We start from the raw sequence: 18,952 nt of genomic DNA on the forward strand, positions 1-18,952 counted from the left end.
ACGCCCAGCAGAAGCAGCACACAGACCAGAGGCCCCAGTCTGCCCCCAGGGCTTAGCACTTCTCAGCTTGTCCAGACCCAGACCCCAGCTGCAGTTGCTTCAGTTCCCTTTGACCATGGCACAGATTTAGAACCTACCCCAGGCAAGTGACAAGCCAGGGCTCCCCATCACTACCGAGTCTCGGCTCTCCTGCCCCATCACGGCAGGCTGCCACTGCCCAGGTTCTTGCCCAGGTTGTTCAGGATAAAATCTCGCAGTTAGTCTAGCCACTGGTAACACTCCGAGCCTGAGCCACCACCCTCTCCACCCTGCAACGGTCTCTCCATTGGTCACCCCACTTCCACTCTAGCTCCCAACGGGCCGCACTTCATGTGGCAGCCAGAGGGATATCATTAACCAGGTCACAGCCACCCCATCTGCAAAGTCACAGAGATTTTCCTGGCTCCGAGTCCTTCTGCTGGTCTTATTCTGTTCTCTGGCCGCTGTCCCCCTCTGTGACTTCATCTCAGCCGCCTTCCCCTCACTCCCTATGCTCCAACCTCCAGCCTTCTTTCCAGTGCTTGAGCTAACTGAGCTGCTCTTTCTACCTCAGGACCTTTGCACAGGCTTTCTCCTCTGCAAAGCGCTAGTCTTGGAAATCATCCAGTTCTCAGCTCAAGTCTTCCCTCCTCAGAGAGGCCTCCTCGCACACACCGCCCAGCCATCACCATCCAGTTGCTGTCTAGGTAGTGACTGCCACCACCCAACCTTCAGGTCTGTTATCTATCCCCACCCACTAAAATATAAACGCCACAAGAACAGGGACAATGTGTTGCTCACTGCACCCCCAGGGCCTGCATGCTTGCTGCCAGCCCCCGATTGCTTCCCTCGATTCCCCAACCCAGGGCTCTGTGTACTGACCTGAAAACCATTGCTTGAGTCACAGTTAAGCTTGCCAGGACCTACATACCCGCGCACCTCCAGAGCCACCTGTGGCCAGCCAGCCCCAGGGGAGCAACCTAACAGCTAGTCAGAGCACAGGACCGAGCACAGAGCACCGAGCACACACCTGGGTGTGAATCTCACCTCGCTGTCCTGTCTGTTAACTCTAGGCAAGTAACTCTCATGTTCTCAGCCCCGGTTTCCTCATCTAGGAAGTGGGAGAACGGGGTAACAGTATCCATAAGGCAGTTCTGAGAGTTTGCTACCTGTCACCCACTCCCTCTGCCTCGGGGACAGCACCAGTGTCTCCTTCACAGAGCCTCTCCTGACCCAAGCCGGGCAATGAGAAGCAGCTCCAGGGCTTTGCTGACAGTGTGAGAAAAGGACCAGCCGACCCTGAGCAGCATTTGCTCTGAGCCAGGTGCTCCTCTAAGCAGTCTGTCTGCCCAGCCCTTTAATCCTGTAACACCCTGGAGGAGGGTGTCATTCCTACGCGTTTGGCAGATGGGAGAACGAGGCCCAGAGAGGTTAAGCAATGCGCCCAAGGTCATCGCACTGGTAGGTGGAAGGGCAGGATCCGCACCAGGTGGTCGGGCTGCAGAGCCTCCCATGCTCCGCTTCTGCCAGGGTGGCTGGCGGGGGGGCTGTAAGCCCAGAGCTGCTGGCAGCGCTCTCACACCCCTACCAGCCTGTCTGAGAAGGCAGGCACAGAGAAGAATGCTGAGCCGAGGGGTGGCGGAGCCCACTGACCAGAGTGCTGGAGAGTCAACTCCCCGGAACAGCCTGCCACCCACGAGGAAGGGAAAGTGCGTAAGAGCCCAGCCCCCCTTCCCCCAGGGTGGGGAGCAGTGACAGATGTGGAGGCCTGTGCTCCCCAGCCAGGTGATACTGCGCTTGCCCAGTGAACTCGCTTGGTGACGAAGCCAGTTTTGGCTCCTTCCCATTCCTGTCCCTACCAGGAACCGCCGCCCGAATATATTACTTGTTCTTGAAACCCTATCTCAGAGTCTGCTTGCAGGGGAATCCAAACCAAGGCAATATTTACAGAGCACGGAACAGATGCGCAGTAAGTCAGTGGTAGCTACTGCTATTCTTCCATCCGACCTGAGCTGCTGGGAAAAGGGCTCCGAGCCTCAGGCCTCAGGCTCCAAGTGCGCGGGTTCAGATCTCTGGACTGTGACGGGGGAGAAGGGGTTGGTTCCCCCCCACCAGGTCCCTTGGACTGTCCCTGCAGAAAACAGTCCCTCCGGCACCCAAGTACACATGTCAGGGCCCCTGGCTCAGCCTGTCTGATGAGGCTGGCTGGCTGGGGCTGGATTTTGCCCAGGGCACCCCAGGGTTCCAAATTCTTGGGACACCAGGATGCCTTGAGCTCTTTGTGATCCTTTGGCCAATAGAAACCAGAAATTAATGTCACGCCCCCCCTCCTGCCCTGCCCCCAGCCACTCCCACCACAGGATTCCGCAGTGATCTGCCTCCAGCCTCCTGGGAGTGAGGACTGCTGGTTAGGGACCAGCACGAGGCCTACAGCTGCCTCGCTCCAGCTGGGTGAGCCCCACGCTCCTGTGTGAGCGCCTCAGCTCATCTACAAAACGCGGGCAACGGTGGGACCTACCTCAAAGGCCAGTGATAAGTGCTGTAATTTACTTCGTAAGTTACATACACGATCTACTTACATACGACTAAGCATTCACAGGGTAGCTCCCCGTTAGCACTCACTCAGCGTAACCCCGCCTTTGGTCAGAAGAGCAGCCGACTGGCTCTTTACCACAAACTCCGCTGCACCTTTAGGGTTTAGTACCATTCGCATGTATTATTACCCATATGAGTAAACAACTTAATTGAAAAGGAAAAACAAAAGTGAAATAAATTTTCAGTAGAAGCCACATCTTGGTCGTAGAACCAGAAAGGTGGTGACGGTTATGTGTCGGCGGGGCTGGGCCGCCAGAGCTCAGGTGTGCGGCCCAGCCCCACTCCGGGGCTCTGCGAGGACGTTTCAGACGGGATGAACATTTTAATTGGTAGAATAAAGCAGACTGCCCTCCATAATGTGGGTGGACCTGGTCCAATCAGTTGAAGGCCTCAATGCCACAAGAAGACTGACCCTCCCCTGAGCAACAGAGAACTCTGCCTCTGGACTTCATCTGCAGCACTGGTGCCCCGGTGTGACGGCCTCCGAACCCCAACGCTGCTTCTCCCGCGCCTCCCGCCCACCATCCATCCTGCAGCTTGGGCTTGCCAGCCTCCGTCACTACACAAGACAGTTCCTTATAATCTCTCTCCCTCTCTCCCTCTCTCTGTCTGTTTCTCTCTCCCTATTGGTTCTGTTTCTATGGAGACCTTGACTAAAAATACATTTGCAAAAGGTCAGCTCAGACCTTGGTAGAGAAGGCAGCTAAGCAAGGACTCCGCCACAGCACCCTACTGAGAACGGCCCAGGCCCAGCCCTGCTCAGGGGCCCCCCGAACTCTTACTTGAACATGGCCTCTCCTGGTCTGGAAGCACAGTGGGCTGGGGAGTCAGGCTGGGCTCCAGTTTGCTGGGAAGAAAGACCTCAGAATTGTCCTTTCGCTTAGCAGACAAATTTCTTTCCTTTTTATTACCTGTAGGAAAACAATTATTTACATGTCAAATACCGAGTGCAAGCAGATTGGGACATGCTACTCGGGCATCTGTTTATGTGTTCGTTCACTTAATCACTCAACACGTATTTATGGGACCCCTACCTGGTGCAGGGCCCCATGCTCGCGGGATGTGAATAACACAGACGATGAAACAAAGGTTGCTGAGAGCCACCATGTGCCAGGCGCTACAGTTAGGCAAACACATGAAATATTCCAGGACACACACTGGTTTTCAAATTTTAATGTTCATGAGTAGGGACAAGTCTCACAATCGATGAGGTGTTGGTTTAAACGGCAGCACGGCACATAAAATAATGGCACAGCCGAGGACACCGGCGTTGAAAGAATACAGTAAAGCACACTTACGGCCTGTGAGGAAAGGATGGCCGAATGGCTCGGAGAGCGGGCCCGGGACAGCAGGGTTCCGGTACCGGGTCACGGAAGCGCATGCAGTGTGGCGTGGGGGCTGGCGGGCGTGCAGCAGACGATGGAGAGGGCCCTTACGGAGACTAGGTTACTGGGGGCTTGGAGCTAGGGACGGGAACGGCATGGAGCTGCAGGCAGGAACAGCATGTGCGAAGGTTTGACAGCGGGAAGGTATGTGGCGGGTAAGAGGCTGGGGACTAGGCTGCTGAATAGAGCCGGGCAGTGAAGGGCCCGCAGGCCATGCTTCAGAGTCGGTGTTTCCGCAAGCGGAGCGCCTGGACCACTGGCGGAACAGGAGACGAGACTCCGGATGTCATGTGGGCAGATCACTTTTTTTTTTAAATATATTTATTGATTATGCTATTACAGTTATCTCATTCCCCCCCCCACTCCACTCCATCCTGCCCACCCCCTCCCTCCCACATTCCCCCCCTATAGTTCATGTCCATGGGTCATACTTATAAGTTCTTTGGCTTCTACATTTCCTACACTATTCTTACCCTCCCCCTGTCTATTTTCCACCTATCATCTATGCTACTTATTCTCTGTACCTTTCCCCCCCTCTCCCCCTCCCACTCCCCTATTGACAACCCTCCATGTGATCTCCATCTCTATGGTTCTGTTCCTGTTCTAGTTGTTTGCCTAGTTTGCTCTTGTTTTTGTTTTAGGTGTGGTTGTTAATAACTGTGAGTTTGCTGTCATTTTTACTGTTCCTATTTTTTATCTTTTTTCTTAGGTAAGTCCCTTTAACATTTCATAAAATAAGGGTTTGGTGATGATGAACTTCTTTAACTTGACCTTATCTGAGAAGCACTTAATCTTCCCTTCCATTCTAAATGATAGCTTTGCTGGATACAGTAATCTTGGATGTAGGTCCTTGCCTTTCATGACTTGGAATACTTCTTGCCAGTCCCTTCTTGCCTGTAAGGTCTCTTTTGAGAAATCAGCTGACAGTCTTATGGGAAGTCCTTTGTAGGTAACTGTGTTCTTTTCTCTTGCTGCTTCTAAGATTCTCTCCTTCTGTGTAATCTCAGGTAATGTAATTATGATGTGCCTTGGTGTGTTCCTCGTCGGGTCCAGCTTCTTTGGGACTCTCTGAGCTTCCTGGACTTCCTGGAAGCTGATTTCCTTTGCCAGATGAGGGAAGTTCTCCTTCATTATTTTTTAAATAAGTGTTCAATTTCTTGCTCTTCCTCTTCCCCTTCTGGCACCTGTATGATTCGGATGTTGGAACATTTCAAGATGTCCTGGAGGTTCCTAAGCCTCTCCTCATTTTTCCGAATTCTTGTTTCTTCATTCTTTTCTGGTTGGATGTTTCTTTCTTCCTTCTGGTCCACACTGTTGATTTGAGTCCCAGTTTCCTTCCCATCACTATTGGTTCCCTGTACATGTTCCTTTGTTTCTCTTAGCATAGGCTTCTTTTTTTCATCTGGTTTTTGAACAGATTCAACCAATTCTGTGAGCATCTTGATAACCAGTGTTTTGAACTGTGCATCCGATAGGTTGGCTATCTCTTCCTCGCTTAGTTGTATTTTTTCTGGAGCTTTGAAGTGTTCTGTCATTTGGGCCTTTTTTTTTTTTTTTTTTTGTCTTGGCGCGTCTGTTACTTTAAGGGGCGGAGCCTTAGGTGTTCACAGGGCGGGGTAATGCTAGTCGCTGGGCTGTGATGCTGTACGTGGGGGAGGGGCCAAGAGGGAGCAATGGCGCCCGCTTCACTCTCCTCCGGATTTCAATCTTCCACTCCGCTACCCACAATCAAACTGGGCCCCTCTGGTGCTGGTTCCTGAGTGGGTGGGACTGTGCACACTCTAGGACCATGTGGGTCTCTTCAACGACCTCTCCTGTGAGGCTGGGAGTCTCTCCTGCTGCCACCCCAACCCCCACGGGCGTTTTCAATCAGAGGTTTGAGGCTTTATTTCCCCGGGCTGGAGCCCTGGGTTACGTGGTCTGCTTCGCTCCCCGCCGTTTGTCCAGTTTATCTGTGCGTGAATGTGGGGCCGCAGGATCTGCCAGTGGTCAGACCGCCCGCCCCGTTTGTCCCACACTCCACCAGTCTGGGTCCCCCCACAGCCACGCGAGTCCTCTCCACCCCGGTGCCTGTCTCCGCCCCTCCTACCAGTCTGGATGAATGTATATTTTTTATCTCCTTGGTGTCGGACTTCCTTGCCATTCGATTTTCTGTCAGTTCTGGTTGTGCGAGGAGGTGCAGTGTGTCTACCTACGCCACCATCTTGGTTCTCTGACTTTTTTTTTTTTAAGATTTATTTATTTTTAGAGAGAGAGGAAGGAAGGGATAAAGAGAGGGGGAGAAACATCGATGTGAGAGAGAAACATAGGTTGGTTGCTTCTCATCCAGGGACCTGGCCCGCAATCCAGGCATGTGCCCTGGCTGGGAATTGAACCAGTGACCTTTTGGGTCTCAGGCCAGTGCTCTGAGCCACACCAGTCAGGGCGGCAGATCACTTTTTAAGCAATTGCACGTCTGAACATGTATGGAAAAAAAATGTAACCAGCTTATCAATCCTTAATTTCATGAATATTATTGCTTGGGACAATCCTAGAATTATGAAGAAGAAAGAAAGAGAAAGGAAGGAGGGAGAGAGGAGGGGAGAGAGGTGAAAAGAGGGGAGGGAAGGAGGAAAGAAAGGTGCTGATTTAAATAACAGTAAAAGTTAGTGCAGGTAGTTTGTGGAGATGGCAAAAAGTCGTGAAGATGGTGTGTGAATGGCTCACGTTTAGGGAACACGGCTCCTGGGCCTAGCAGCCCCCACAGACTTAAGAGCTCGAGAAGGAGGAGGACGTGCTCCGGATGCCAGGCAGGAAAGCAGCCCTGCGGGCAGGGAGGCAGGTGGCTAGCCGGAATGCAGCGAACGAGCGGGGAGAAGAGCTAGGTGCTGCATGTGCGGCCTCCTGTCCTGGGCAGGTGGAAGCCTGGAAAGTGCCCACTGAAGTGTGATGCGATGTGAGTCCCAGCAGAGGAAGGCCCGGGGGCCTGTGGTGGCCCCAAAGAGCGGGAGTTCCAGAATCGAGGGACCCATGGGATTCTTGGGAGCTCAGGGTAGATGTTGGGGACTGCTGGGGGTTTCCCAGACTTCCACTAACCTCTCCTCTACCCCCTCTGGGCTTTAGGAAGACACATGTTTCTCTACACTTTCTGAAGCAGCGGCTCCCTGCTGGTCTGGCGTCCAGGGCAACGCAGATCAGGATGTAAGCGAGGACCCAGTATGTCTAACGAGACAAGACGAAGACTGGGGAGAGGGGAAGGACCACGAGGTTGGCTCCCCCCGCCGTGCTGAAAACACGCTGACGATGGTAAGAGTGCACGCCGTCTCCTTTGCTCCACGCCCCCCACCCTAGAAGATAGATGGTGGGCAGAACAATGCCCGCCAAAGATGGCCACACCCCGATCCCTGGCGAAGGGGAATTAGCCAGGCTAAGGAGCTAATGTTAAAATAAGATTATCTTGGATTATCCCAGTGAACCCAACGTAATCACAAGGGTCCCTGAAAGTGGAAGAGGAACAGAGTTTCAGCTTGGGATGAAGCAAAATTTCTGCAGACAGCAGTGGTGCCTGGACACAGTGTGAGTATACTTAATAAGGGCAGAGCTGCGCTCTTAAGGATGAGGAAAATGGCAGGTTCCACATCATGCACACTTCACCACAATAGCGCATACACGTACACACACTCACGAGGGCAACAGAAGAGGCGGGGCAGAGGCAAGTGTGACCACGGAAGAAAGGCACAGAGAGACACTGCTGGCCTTGCAGAGGCAGGAAGGCGCCCGGAGCCCAGCCCCGCGGCAGGCTGTGCAAGCGGGCGGGCGCCGGCCAGGGTGGCATGTGCTCCCCCAGAGCCTCCTGAGGGCGCAGCCCTGCTGACCCCGCTTTCAGCCCAGGGAGACGCACGCCGAACTTCTGACCTACAGACTATGAGGCAGTGAGTTTGTGTTAAGCCACCGAGTTTGTGGCAATTTATTACAGCAGCAAGAGGAAACTAATGCACACTACTACAGAGCAGGGCTCTGAGGTCGTCATTTGTTCAAGGTCACAGAGCTGGAGGGACAGACTCAGCACTGGACCAGGACTGCCTGGCTGGAGCCCTCCCCCACCCACAGCCCACCTCCTCTCCATGACATAGCCCTGGGGACACGGGCCTGGAGGCCCGCCGTAGCCAGCAAAAGCCTGTAAAAGGTACTTGCTAGGGCTCCAAAGGACCCAGACTCTCAGAAGGTGGTCTGAGGTCACTCCTGGCCTCATCTTGGACCACGCTTCCCTGGCCCTGTTACTGTCCTTGGCGACACCAAGTTCTTCCCACTTTAAACCCTTTGTGCTTGCTGTTCCTGTACCTGGGGTGCTGTTCCCATGGCTGCTTCCCCACCCCCCGTTCCTGTCCCAGCTGAAACATCACATCCCCTGAGGCTTCTCTGACCATCCCAGCTACCAGTGTCCTGCTCTGACCCCCCCAACCGCTGTCCTGTTTTATAATCTTCACAACTTCAAGGGTCTGAGTCCCTAAGCTAACAAAGCCCGCTGCTGTTCCAGCTATTGGAAACACAACTGTCCTTCTCTGGGCTGCTCGCCCACTGCCCGTCACTCCCCAGGACAAATGGGATGGGGGAGAGCAGGGGCAGGAAGCCATCAGGGCCCAAGCCAGCCGCCCCACCTCTCTCAGGGCACAGGGCCCCTGTCCGCAGGCTGAGGCTGTCAGCGGTCCAGCTGTGCCGACACCTGGGGGGCGGTCCATCTGCTTCAGCGACAGTCCTGAATCGCCACCAGTCCAGCTCTACCTGTCGCAAAGGCAACAATGTGCCCTCCTACTGGAGCCCCAGCCGACCTCCCCTTGGTCTCACGACTTAGAGGGAAAACCAGAGTGGATGGGGTGCTTGTTGGCTCCTCAGAGCCTTTATCGCTTAAGAACTATCTTGTTTATTTACTTAGTCCAGGGATTAAGAGCTCTCAGGAGAGTGGATCCCTCTCAGCCCCTTCCTCACTTCGACCTTGGGCAACTTATCTGGCCTCTCTGGGCTTCAGTTCCCCATCTGTAAAACAAGTCCTTGCCTTAGGGTTGTGGCGAGGGAGAAATGAAGGACTATAGGTATAGCCTTTGAAATACTGCTTGGTACGTGTTAATAAAACTCAAGAAATCCTGGCAATTGTTACTGTCTATGTGTTTATATACTTACTGTTTTCCCTTCTAGGATGAAGAGCTGTAGGAGGAAAAGGGACTGGGCCCGGCTGTCCCAGCACACTGCCCGGGACATGATATGTGCCCAGGATGAAGAAAAGAAGGAAGGAAGGAAGGAAGGAAGGAAGGAAGGAAGGAAGGAAGGAAGGAACAAACGAAAAAACGAATGAGTGAATAGCCCAGAACCAAGCACATCTGTCCAGGTTCCTGCTGACCGGTCTTGAGCAAATGCACAGGATTAGTTCAGAACTCCAGCCCCACGCTGGGGTCCGGAGAGACCTGAGAATGGCCCCTGGGCCTCCCTCCTGCTGCTGTCAGGGGCACCTGCCGCCTGCTGGGACTGCAGAAGCCGGCCCTCCGGGGCGGAGAAGAGGCTGCTGATGAAAGGGGCGGTGAGGGGTGGTGGTGGGAGGCAGCCCCACTGCTCTGCGCACTCACAGATCAGATGCCATGGCGGTCAGTGCGGGGCCCGACAAACAATCTAACTGTTAAACAGTGTGAAATGTCAAGAAAGTAAAGTTCCCTCTTTTTGTTCTATGCCTCGGTGTCACTCTCAAACTGCCCTGGGCCCAACTGCTCTCCTGCGGCCTGGTCCCTCACACCAGCAAGTGCCACCAGTTCCAGGGTGGGGGCTTGGTCAACCCCCTGAGAGCCCTCCCTGTCCTCCCCACCTCGTGGAGAAAACACAATCCACAGCAACATACACCCAGCGGGTGTCACGTGGACGGACATTAGCACTGCCTCGACCACCGGACACTTCAGCAGGGGGCACAGCCCCATCAAAGATTTCCTGGGCGGCTCGGACGTGCCGGGTGAGTGCCCCATGCTGGGGCTGCGATGGAGGGTTGGAGCCGGCCTGTCCCCTGGCCGAGCTCACAGGCCAGAGGGGGAGGAGGACAACTGGAGACCAGCGCCATGAGGGTGCTACACAGCAGCGGGGGCACCGAGAGTTGGCCGTGCTGGGCGTGCAAAGAAGGCTTGTCGAAGGAAGCAGCCTCTGGGCAGAGTCTTAAGGGGAAAGCAGGGAGCCAGGTTCCAGGGTTCAGAGTGAAAGGGGAGGAAATGTAGTGATTCAGGCAGAGGGAACAGCCCAGCAAGGGTTTGGACGTGAGGGACACGGCGTCTGAGGGACAAACGTTCTCCTCTCTGGCCACGTCAACTGTTGGGCGTGGCTGCCTGTTATTACGTCTCCCCAAAACTCGTATGATCAAGTCCTAACCCCCAGTGCCCCAGAATGCAACCGTGGAAATACAGTCTCTAAAGCAGTAATTAAGGTAAGACCAGTCAGTTATGGTGAGCGCTAATCCAGTTTGACTGGTGTCCTTATAAGAAGAGGAAATTCAGACGCACACAGAGGGAAAACCACATGAAGACACAGCGGGAAGACAGACGTGTACGGGCCAAGGAGAGATGCCTCAGAAGAAACCAGCCCTGCCAGCACCCTGGTCCCGGACTCCCGGCCTCCAGAACTGTGAGAAAACAAAGTTCTGTGGCTGTTTAAGCGCCCCTGGTCTGCGGTACTGTGCTACGGCACCCCGAGTGGACGAACACACGCAGTGTCTGGTCCCAACCATCCCCTCATTTCTCTGTCCTCAGGTTCACTCATGCTGCCCAGGTGGTTGCTCTTGATTCCAAACACAGGGCGCACCCCGCAGAAGGAGCGAGCAGAGGCCGAGCCAGCTTGGATGGGAGAACACGGACTGTTGCAGGTAGGCCTGCTCCACATCCCACACACCAATTGTTTTTGTTCCAGGGTCTTTTCTGAAAGACCCTGGAAACATTGCTGGAAAACCTCCTCTGGTGGACAGCTGTGGTTTGTGCCTGCAAGCATGGTCTCCGCCTGCTTCAGATATGCTTTGATTTTCCTTGGAAACTATTATCAGCTCACGTGGTTTGGGTGGTAACAACCACATCCATAGCTGGACCCGGCCAGCCGGAGCCACAGGGACAGCCAGTTCAGAGATGTGACCCAATGTGGGTTTAAAAGGCAGGGCTGGGCCCTCACTGGTGTGGCTCAGTTGGTTGGTCATCGTCCCACAAAGTGAAGGGTCACTGGTTTGATTCCCGGTCAGGGCACATGCCTGGGTTGCAGGTTCAGTCTCCAACGTATTCGATCAATGTTTCTGTCCCTCTCTTTCTCCCTCCTTCACCTCTCTCTAAAAATAAATAAAAATCTTTTTAAAAAAAGCCAGGGCTGGGACTTTTGCTAGAGCTTTTAGGAAGAAAAATCCACTTTCTGATGGAGCTGCAAAGCCAATGTTTCAATTATATGTCCTTATGCAGAGCGCCTACCTGAGAATGGTACCAAACAAGACAAAAGAAGGAAGAGATGAGAGGGAAGAAGGAAAGGAGAAGCCAAGGGAATGAACAGAGAAAGGAAAGGCAAAGGAAAGGAGAGGAGAGGAAGGAAGAGGAGAGGAGAGAAGAAAAATGAGTTCTGCTAAGCTCTGGGCTCCTCAGTTATCCAAGCCAATACACAGTCCCTTTTGCTTAGGCCGGTTGGCATGCTGATGCTCCTAAACATCCCACAAGGCCCAAGACAGCCCGACAACCGCCAGCCATGTGCCATCTGGAAGGGTCAGGTGGAGGCCTTTGCCTCTTGCCATCGGCAGAGAGCTGACCGATACACCTCTCTGGCCTGTAAGAGGTCTACCCAAAGCTGAATTCAAAGATCCCGAGACAGCAAAAGCAAAGAAATGCCGCATAAGGCAGAGCTTACTTTTGGAAGCCGGGTTAAATTCCAGCACCACAAGGGTGTCTGGGCCCTGCGGAGGGTGTCCTTGTGTCTCCTGGTCCTCGGGAACATCCTTCTGCACTGAGTCCCCACTGGCAAGACGGGGGTCATGTCTAGGGTAGCCCACCAGCGCCTGGTCCTCAGGCTCGGGCTCAGAGAGGACATCTTCTTCAATGGAGTCGCATTCGTCACTGGAACAACCCTTTTGTTTCTTTTGTAGATTTACACTAAGTTCCAGGCTTTTTCTTAGCTCCTGCCAAAAGTCAAGAAAAGTGAAAAAATGAAATATGTTACTTGGATTAAAAAAATGCTTTTGAAATAGATCTTTAGAACCAAAGAACTATTTCTACCGAACTAACATTTACCCAAATCATCTCGACCCACGTGCTACCATCACTCGGAAGATGGGGAAACAGAGGGCAGGGACAAGTGAGCGGTCCTGTGAGCAGAGGGCAGGGCGGCATTTGCGGTATTGACCGTGCTGTTCCCGTGCCTGGGAAGCCACTCGGAATGAGTGTGTGCATGCATGGGGACATACGTGTTCACGTGCGTGTGCGTGAGATATTTTGGTTTGGGGGCTTGTTAAAACAGATTGTGGGATTCCCACCCAGTTTCTGATTCAGTGGGATCTGGACAGGGCCCAAGAATTTGCATTTCTAAGTGTTGCTGATGCTGCTGGTGCAGGAACCATGCTTAGAATACGAAGCCCCACAGCCTCCAAGTCCCACGCCTGAAATCCAGGTGGCCCGTGCCCGGCAGAGAGTTGGGGGGGCTGCCCTGTGTACTGACGGATGATCAGAAGCCCCTCAGCATCAGGATAAGTGCTACAGCACTTAACTGTAACTGCCTGACCATTCTTTCCCCATGTGTTTCATCTCCGTAAGATCGTATATTTACAACCCTAAGGCCAAGAATTAAGACAGATAAGAATGACCAGAAAATGTATCACCCAAGCCAGGACAGTTTTGAGAAGGAACACTGCTAAGTAGTAGTGTCACACTGGGACAAAAACCGTAACGTGGACTGTATGGGGAAACCCGGTGTGTCCGGGCAGCCCAGCTGTACTGCACCCGTGGCCCTCACAGTTCCTCACCTAGTCATGAGGAAAGGGGACGCGACCAGTACAGGTTGGGTGGCTGACCGACACACTAGCCACTGCAGTAAGCTGAAACATGACTCCCCAGAGATTTCCAAGTCCTCGTCCCTGGGCCCTGGGATTCAGTGAGGGCTCGTGAAGAGTGAGAAGCACTCTGTGGAAAATCTTGATCGTCTTAGGGAAATAACCCTAAACAGCCCGATGACAAATGTGGGCATCAGAAGTGCCGCAGGTGCGGAAATGAGGAAGACGTCACTGGCAACTAGAGGAGAGGGAATCCTGTTACACAGTGGCAAAATCCTAGCTGGATCGTGTCCTACGGTGATGTGATAAATGAATTTTGTCAATGACAGAATTGGATACTTAGCTGGAAAGATTTCCAAGCTAAGTGCTGAAGATGCAGTCTGGCTTCTTCTTGCTGCTTAGAATAAAATGTTAGAGGAAAGGGACAGACTGAGGGAACAACTATGAAGTACAAAGGAACTGGGATTTGATGATTTGGGAAGCTCTCAGTCTATCCAGGTTGCAAAAAGACATTAAAATGAGAGGATTCCCTGCCAGGAAAGCATGCTCCGGAGAGAAGGCGAAGGGTGTGCCTGAACCGCCCTTGGCTGGTATTGCAGAGGGCCCGAGGGTTAGAGCATTCAGTCACACTGAGGGTGCTGGAAGACAGTAGACATACCGTTCTTGGATCCCCTTTCACATCTCAGCAGAAGCCGGGGACGGACATAGGGTTATCTAGGAAAGATTTGTAGAGGAACCTCTTGTCTAATGGAATGAATTCTAGAGGCCCACGTGGTTTTTGAGAATGTCACACCAGCAGAAACACTGCCCACTTGAACTGAACGGGAGAGAGGTAGGACAAAATAGAAGAAGGCTGTCAGACTCCCGAATTGCACAGGCAGGAAACGGGTGGATGAAATAAGTACCCTTCATGAAAGAAGAAGGATGACTCCAGGGGTGGAGCCACGCCCAGAGGGCGGAGCCCTGAGCCACAGAGAATTATTCCTGGGCCTTGCAGCCTGATGGAGTTGGCCCAGTGGATTTCAAAGTTGCTTGGGCTTGGTGACACCTTTTTTTCCTTTCATTTTTCTCCCTACTGTGATGGGAGTTTCTATAGCTGCTATTCTGTGCCTGACCCACCCCTGCACTTAGGAGCAGATAACTGGTTTTCTCGCTTCCCAAGAACGTACATGGAGAGCAATTCTGCCCTAATGTGGGCTATACCCAGAGCTTCACCCACACCTGATTCACGTGATAAAGATGATGATACTTGGGAACTTTGAGCGGATGAGACTTAGAAAATATTTTGGACTTGAGTTGATACTGTAATGGGTTGAGACTTCTGGGAAACTTTGGATGGGATGAATGTATTTTGTACGTGGCATGGAAATAAATCTTTGGGGGCCAGAGGGCAGACGGCGTAGGCTGAATAAATGGCCCTCCAAGATGCTCACATTCTAATCCCCGGGACCCGTGGACGTCACCTTACTTGGCAAAGGGACTTTGCGGACGTGATTACATTAAGGATCTCGAGGTGACGGAGGTCGTCCTGGATTGCCCATATGGGCCTACTGTAATCACAACCAGCTTGGAAAAGGCAGGCAGGAAGATTTGAGTCAGAAAGAGAAGATGTAAGGATGGAGGCGGAGGCCAGGGAGGAGAAACGGTATTGCACTGCTGGCTCTGGAGGAGGAGAAAGGGCTTCTCCTCCAGAGCTTCCAGAAGGAACACAGGCCTGCTGACATCTCGATTTTAGATCGGTGAAACTGAATTTGGAGTTCTGACTTCCAGAAGCAGAAGATACGCCACCCCGTTTGCGGTGAGTTGTTACAACAGCAACAGGAAACTAACAGGGCTGTCTCCCTTTTACACCCTTCCCTCCCATCCTGCCCGACGCCAAGTGTCGGTGATATTGACTGAGCAAATAGAACGCCGCCTGGCACACAGTAGGTGCATGACAAGTACTTTCTAAATGACTATTTCATGTCGGTGCAGGGGTAGTGGCTGTAGTAAGGGCTGGGAAGCACCCACATGCCTTGGAGGTGGCGTTAGGGATGTGACCCTTCACCAGTTATTTAACTCCTCCGATCTGGATTTTGACAACCAGAAAAATGAATGTCTGCCTCAAAGAGATCCATTTTATTGAAGTGGTGGTCTGAACTGGGGATGACTGTGCCCCCCGGGGAAATCTGACAATGACTGGAAATGTCGCTGGTCACACCTGGGGAAGGGGGTGCTAGTGGCATCGAGTAGGTGGAGGCCAGAGACGCTGCTGACCCGAGATTGTGCAGGACAGGGCCCCACAACATCGAATTATCTGGCCAGGTGTCAGTAGTGGGGAAGGGAAAAGCCCTGTGTAAAAGTGAGCATGTACTCAGCAATGGCATTTAAAAAGATAAAAACAAGGTCTTCTCGTTGTGGGTACTGGGGCGGTCCGTGCAACTTGCAAGAAGCCAGGCTGAGGTCACGGCTCGTGTCTTCGAAGTCTGAGTGTGGTGGGGTCGACGGATCTCCTCCTCCTCCACGGGAAAACAGGAGTTCCTGGGTGGGCTGCGCTTTAAAGCGGCTTCAGTGATTGGAAAACTAGTACCCACTACCGTGGATTAATGCTCTGTACTTTACCAAACATTTCCAACTCCGTCTCTCACTTGGTCCTCACAGGGCCCCTGCAAGATGGGACATAGACTAAAACCCTGTGCTCACATGAACTCCTGTTAAAACAGGACAGGCACCTGACTCCTGTTCTTGGCCCAAACCCCAATCTCAAGTGGGCTCAGCTTCGGTTCTATGTTCTGCAGGGGTGGACCCCAGGTTAGGTGAGACAACAGGGGGCACGCCCCTCTCTGGAGCCCCCATATTCTTGCCCAGTCATTGGGGAACAGAACAATAAAATGAGTGCCAGCTACCTGGGATGTCCCTTGTTGGGAGACTGCTGTCACTGTCCAGGAAATCCTAGTCAGTCCCAGGGCCCGTACGCATCCCACAATGTCTACAGCAGAGCGGAGCCACCAGCCACAGCCGGCTCCAGGAAGGACGGGGATAGGGCGTTAGGATTCTCGAGCCCACGGTCAGCTGCGCAGGCTCCCTCCAGCCTCTTCTTTACCTTCCCAAGGTTGCAACTCCACATTTTAAGTGACTGAATTTTTAGAGCCCCCCAACAGGCCACGCTGGAGAACTGAGGCCTAGAACATTTAAGCTGGTCCAACTCGTTACAGTGATTGAACGGCAGAGTCATAACTTGCGCCCTCGGCCACTGCTCCCTGCTCCTTCTAGATTATCCAAGTGTAAAACAGACCCTCTTGCATTCCGTCACGGTCCAGTCAAAGGGTAGGATGATGCGGCAACTACCATTGTTAGTGTATTCACGCAAGGGTGCTGCGCTGAGGACTGAAGTAATGGTGGGGAATGAGATGGCAAAGCCTCAAGCAGTAACTGCATTTTAAAAAAAGAAGACAGAAAGAAACAGGCATTGCAGATGTGGCCAGGGCTGTGAAGGAAAGGGCCTGCCTGGATGATGGAACAGCGTGGGTGGGCAGAGGGAATCCCTGGTGAAAGCTGGCCGGGGAAGGCTGGGTGACGAAGAGACACGGCACAGTGTGTCCAGCAGGGGGAGCAGCAGAGCCCGAGGCCAGCAGGTGGCAACGGCTGGAGGGCCACGTGCACCAAAAGGAGGAAGGGCAGAGAACAGGAAGGGGTGGCCCAGGACAGGGCTTTGTAGGCCTCAGGACAGAGTCTGGATTTGGTTTTATGCACAATGAGAAGCCACTGGAGGGCGCTAAGGAGAAACAGAACGTTACCTGATTTGTTTTTAAAGATCACTATGGTGACTGGATACCAAGTGGATTTTGAAAGCTAGGGCCAGGGTGGGAACAGGGTGAACAGTTGCAGCTGCAGCAGCAGGTGCAAGATGGCAGTGGCGGCGGGGCGGGGACGGGAGATGCGTTTTGGAAGCAGAGATGACGGAAATTATATATGTATATATATACCTTTGACCAAGTCCCTCTAGAAACCGACCCTTCAGGTTCAAGTGCACAGAGACTGATGAGGCGTTGTTCTACTAGAGAATGACCCAAACGCTCGCCAGTGGGGGCGGGCTACACTACTCACAGGCCAGGCACTGACGCAGCCCCGGGGAGCCCGTCCAGAGAATGAGGTAGATCGTGTGCACTTTTGCAAAAAAAATACCAAGATACATGTTTAGGTAAAAAGAAGCATGTCAAAAAATGTGCATGTAATATAAACCTAATTTTAAAAGTAATTATTAGATTCTATGCACACGAAAACTCTGGAAAAATTATCATTAAATCATTAACAAGGTTCTCTCTGGGAGAGACATTAGGGGGGCTTTCTTTTCTACTTTGTTTTACTTAATTTTTGCTTATAAGCCTATTCCTGATTTTGTAATTAGAAAATAATGATGTATTTACATTTATGTTTAAATTCTGTCCCTCACTTCTGCAGATGAATAAATCCCCCCCAGTAGTGGGAGGGCAGTGATGTGGAAGACCCTGGACCCCCAGTCCTGGAACACACCTGGTCCCCAAAGAAGCGACCCACAGAGCGGCGAGCAGCAGCGCTCGGAGGTGAGGCGTGGGATCAGTCTAACCAGGTGTGTCCAGTCCAGTGCTCAGACCCAGAAGCAACAGGCCGCCAATCTCAACAGGAAGCAGCCCAGGGAATATAACACCCATGAGCCCTTCTCAGAAAACACCTCCCAGATGACAAAATCCAGTCTCTGGGGGGTAAAGTCAAAATAAAGAGCGCAGACCTGGAGAAGCGGTGGCAGCAGATCGAATGGCGAGCACTGAAGCCCCTGAGAGACGGAATACACACTGGGCAAGTCTGCACGTTCGGGTTATGGAGCAGAATTTAAAATTCAAAACCTGAGCCCGTGGCTCAGCTAACAAAACCCAGGAGAGGGCAGGCAGCGTAGCACACCTCTGGCCTTGTTTTCCGTATCAGCGAGTCAATGCAAATCCATCTTAAATGGACACATCGAGCTTAAAAGGATGGCAATTCTGACCTCTTAATATTTCCTTCATAATTTGTTAAACTGATGAGGTATGTTAAGAAAAATCTCTCATAGTAAAGAAATTTACATTTAAATAATTCCTCCTTTTTCAATTTGGTTTTGTTTCTGTTAAATGAATACAAATTTAAATGCCATAAATTTACTTACAAAATATGAATTAAAAGGAAGCCTAAATTCTGCATGGCTGGTATCTTCTTCACAAAAGAAAATAATACACTTGCTCTTCCTGGGTGAGCAAAACTTAGGAGCCTCTGCCCATGTGGTGCCCACGTGATGTAACACCATCTGTTCCAAGGGCAAAAGGGAGATGAACTAAGTAGCGACAGTCCCTCGAGAAAGCTGTTCAAAACCCTTCCATCTGAAAAGACGGGCGCCTGGGGTGCGTCGCTTTGAAAGCCAACCTGCCAGCACTTTAAAGGGACACCACGCTGGTGCTGCTACCAGTTGCTTTGAAGATGTCATCCAGAAATTTCTCTGTGAAATCTAACTTCATAGCTTTGCTTCACAACCGTGTTATATGCGGTTGAAATGTTCAGTGTCTAAAACGTTAAGTTAAAGCCTTTTCAAGAGAAAGCCCTCTGCATGGAGCCGAGGGTGGAAACGCTGCCGGCAGAGGACGGATGATGGGGCTGCACACAAATCAGCCCCTCACCGCAGAGCCAGGGAGGGGGTGCAGGAGGGGGATGGGCACCGGACCACTGACTCAAGTGCAGGAGGGGTTTGCTGGTCAGTGGGTTAGTGCCTTACATGCCTGATCTGCCTCTTTCTGCTGGGCTAGGAAAAGAGTGAACCTGGACAAACATAAAACTGTGTTTGCCATAATAGTAATAATAACTATAATGCCAACAGCAGCAGCTACCACTTTCAAAGCTGGCCGCCCCAGTGGGTGTCCTTATCGCACAGGCCCAGGGCACCCACATACCAGTCCAA

General features: G+C 52.4%; 1 protein-coding gene across 10 annotated transcripts in view; it reads right to left on the reverse strand.

Annotated features, from left to right (window-relative positions):
* The window catches only part of KATNIP (katanin interacting protein), a 194,258-nt gene that overhangs the window by 78,615 nt on the left and 96,691 nt on the right, over nucleotides 1–18,952 (reverse strand). For all 10 annotated transcript variants that reach the window (XM_045195338.2, XM_045195336.2, XM_024560330.3 and 7 more), the window contains 2 exons: nucleotides 11,877–12,144; nucleotides 3,396–3,524 (listed from right to left, as the gene is read on the reverse strand). In XM_045195338.2, the coding sequence (XP_045051273.2) occupies nucleotides 3,396–3,524; nucleotides 11,877–12,144 (397 nt within the window). The remainder of the gene's footprint in view (nucleotides 1–3,395; nucleotides 3,525–11,876; nucleotides 12,145–18,952) is intronic.

Source organism: Desmodus rotundus, chromosome 1, assembly GCF_022682495.2.
Source record: "Desmodus rotundus isolate HL8 chromosome 1, HLdesRot8A.1, whole genome shotgun sequence".
Lineage (NCBI taxonomy): Eukaryota > Metazoa > Chordata > Mammalia > Chiroptera > Phyllostomidae > Desmodus > Desmodus rotundus.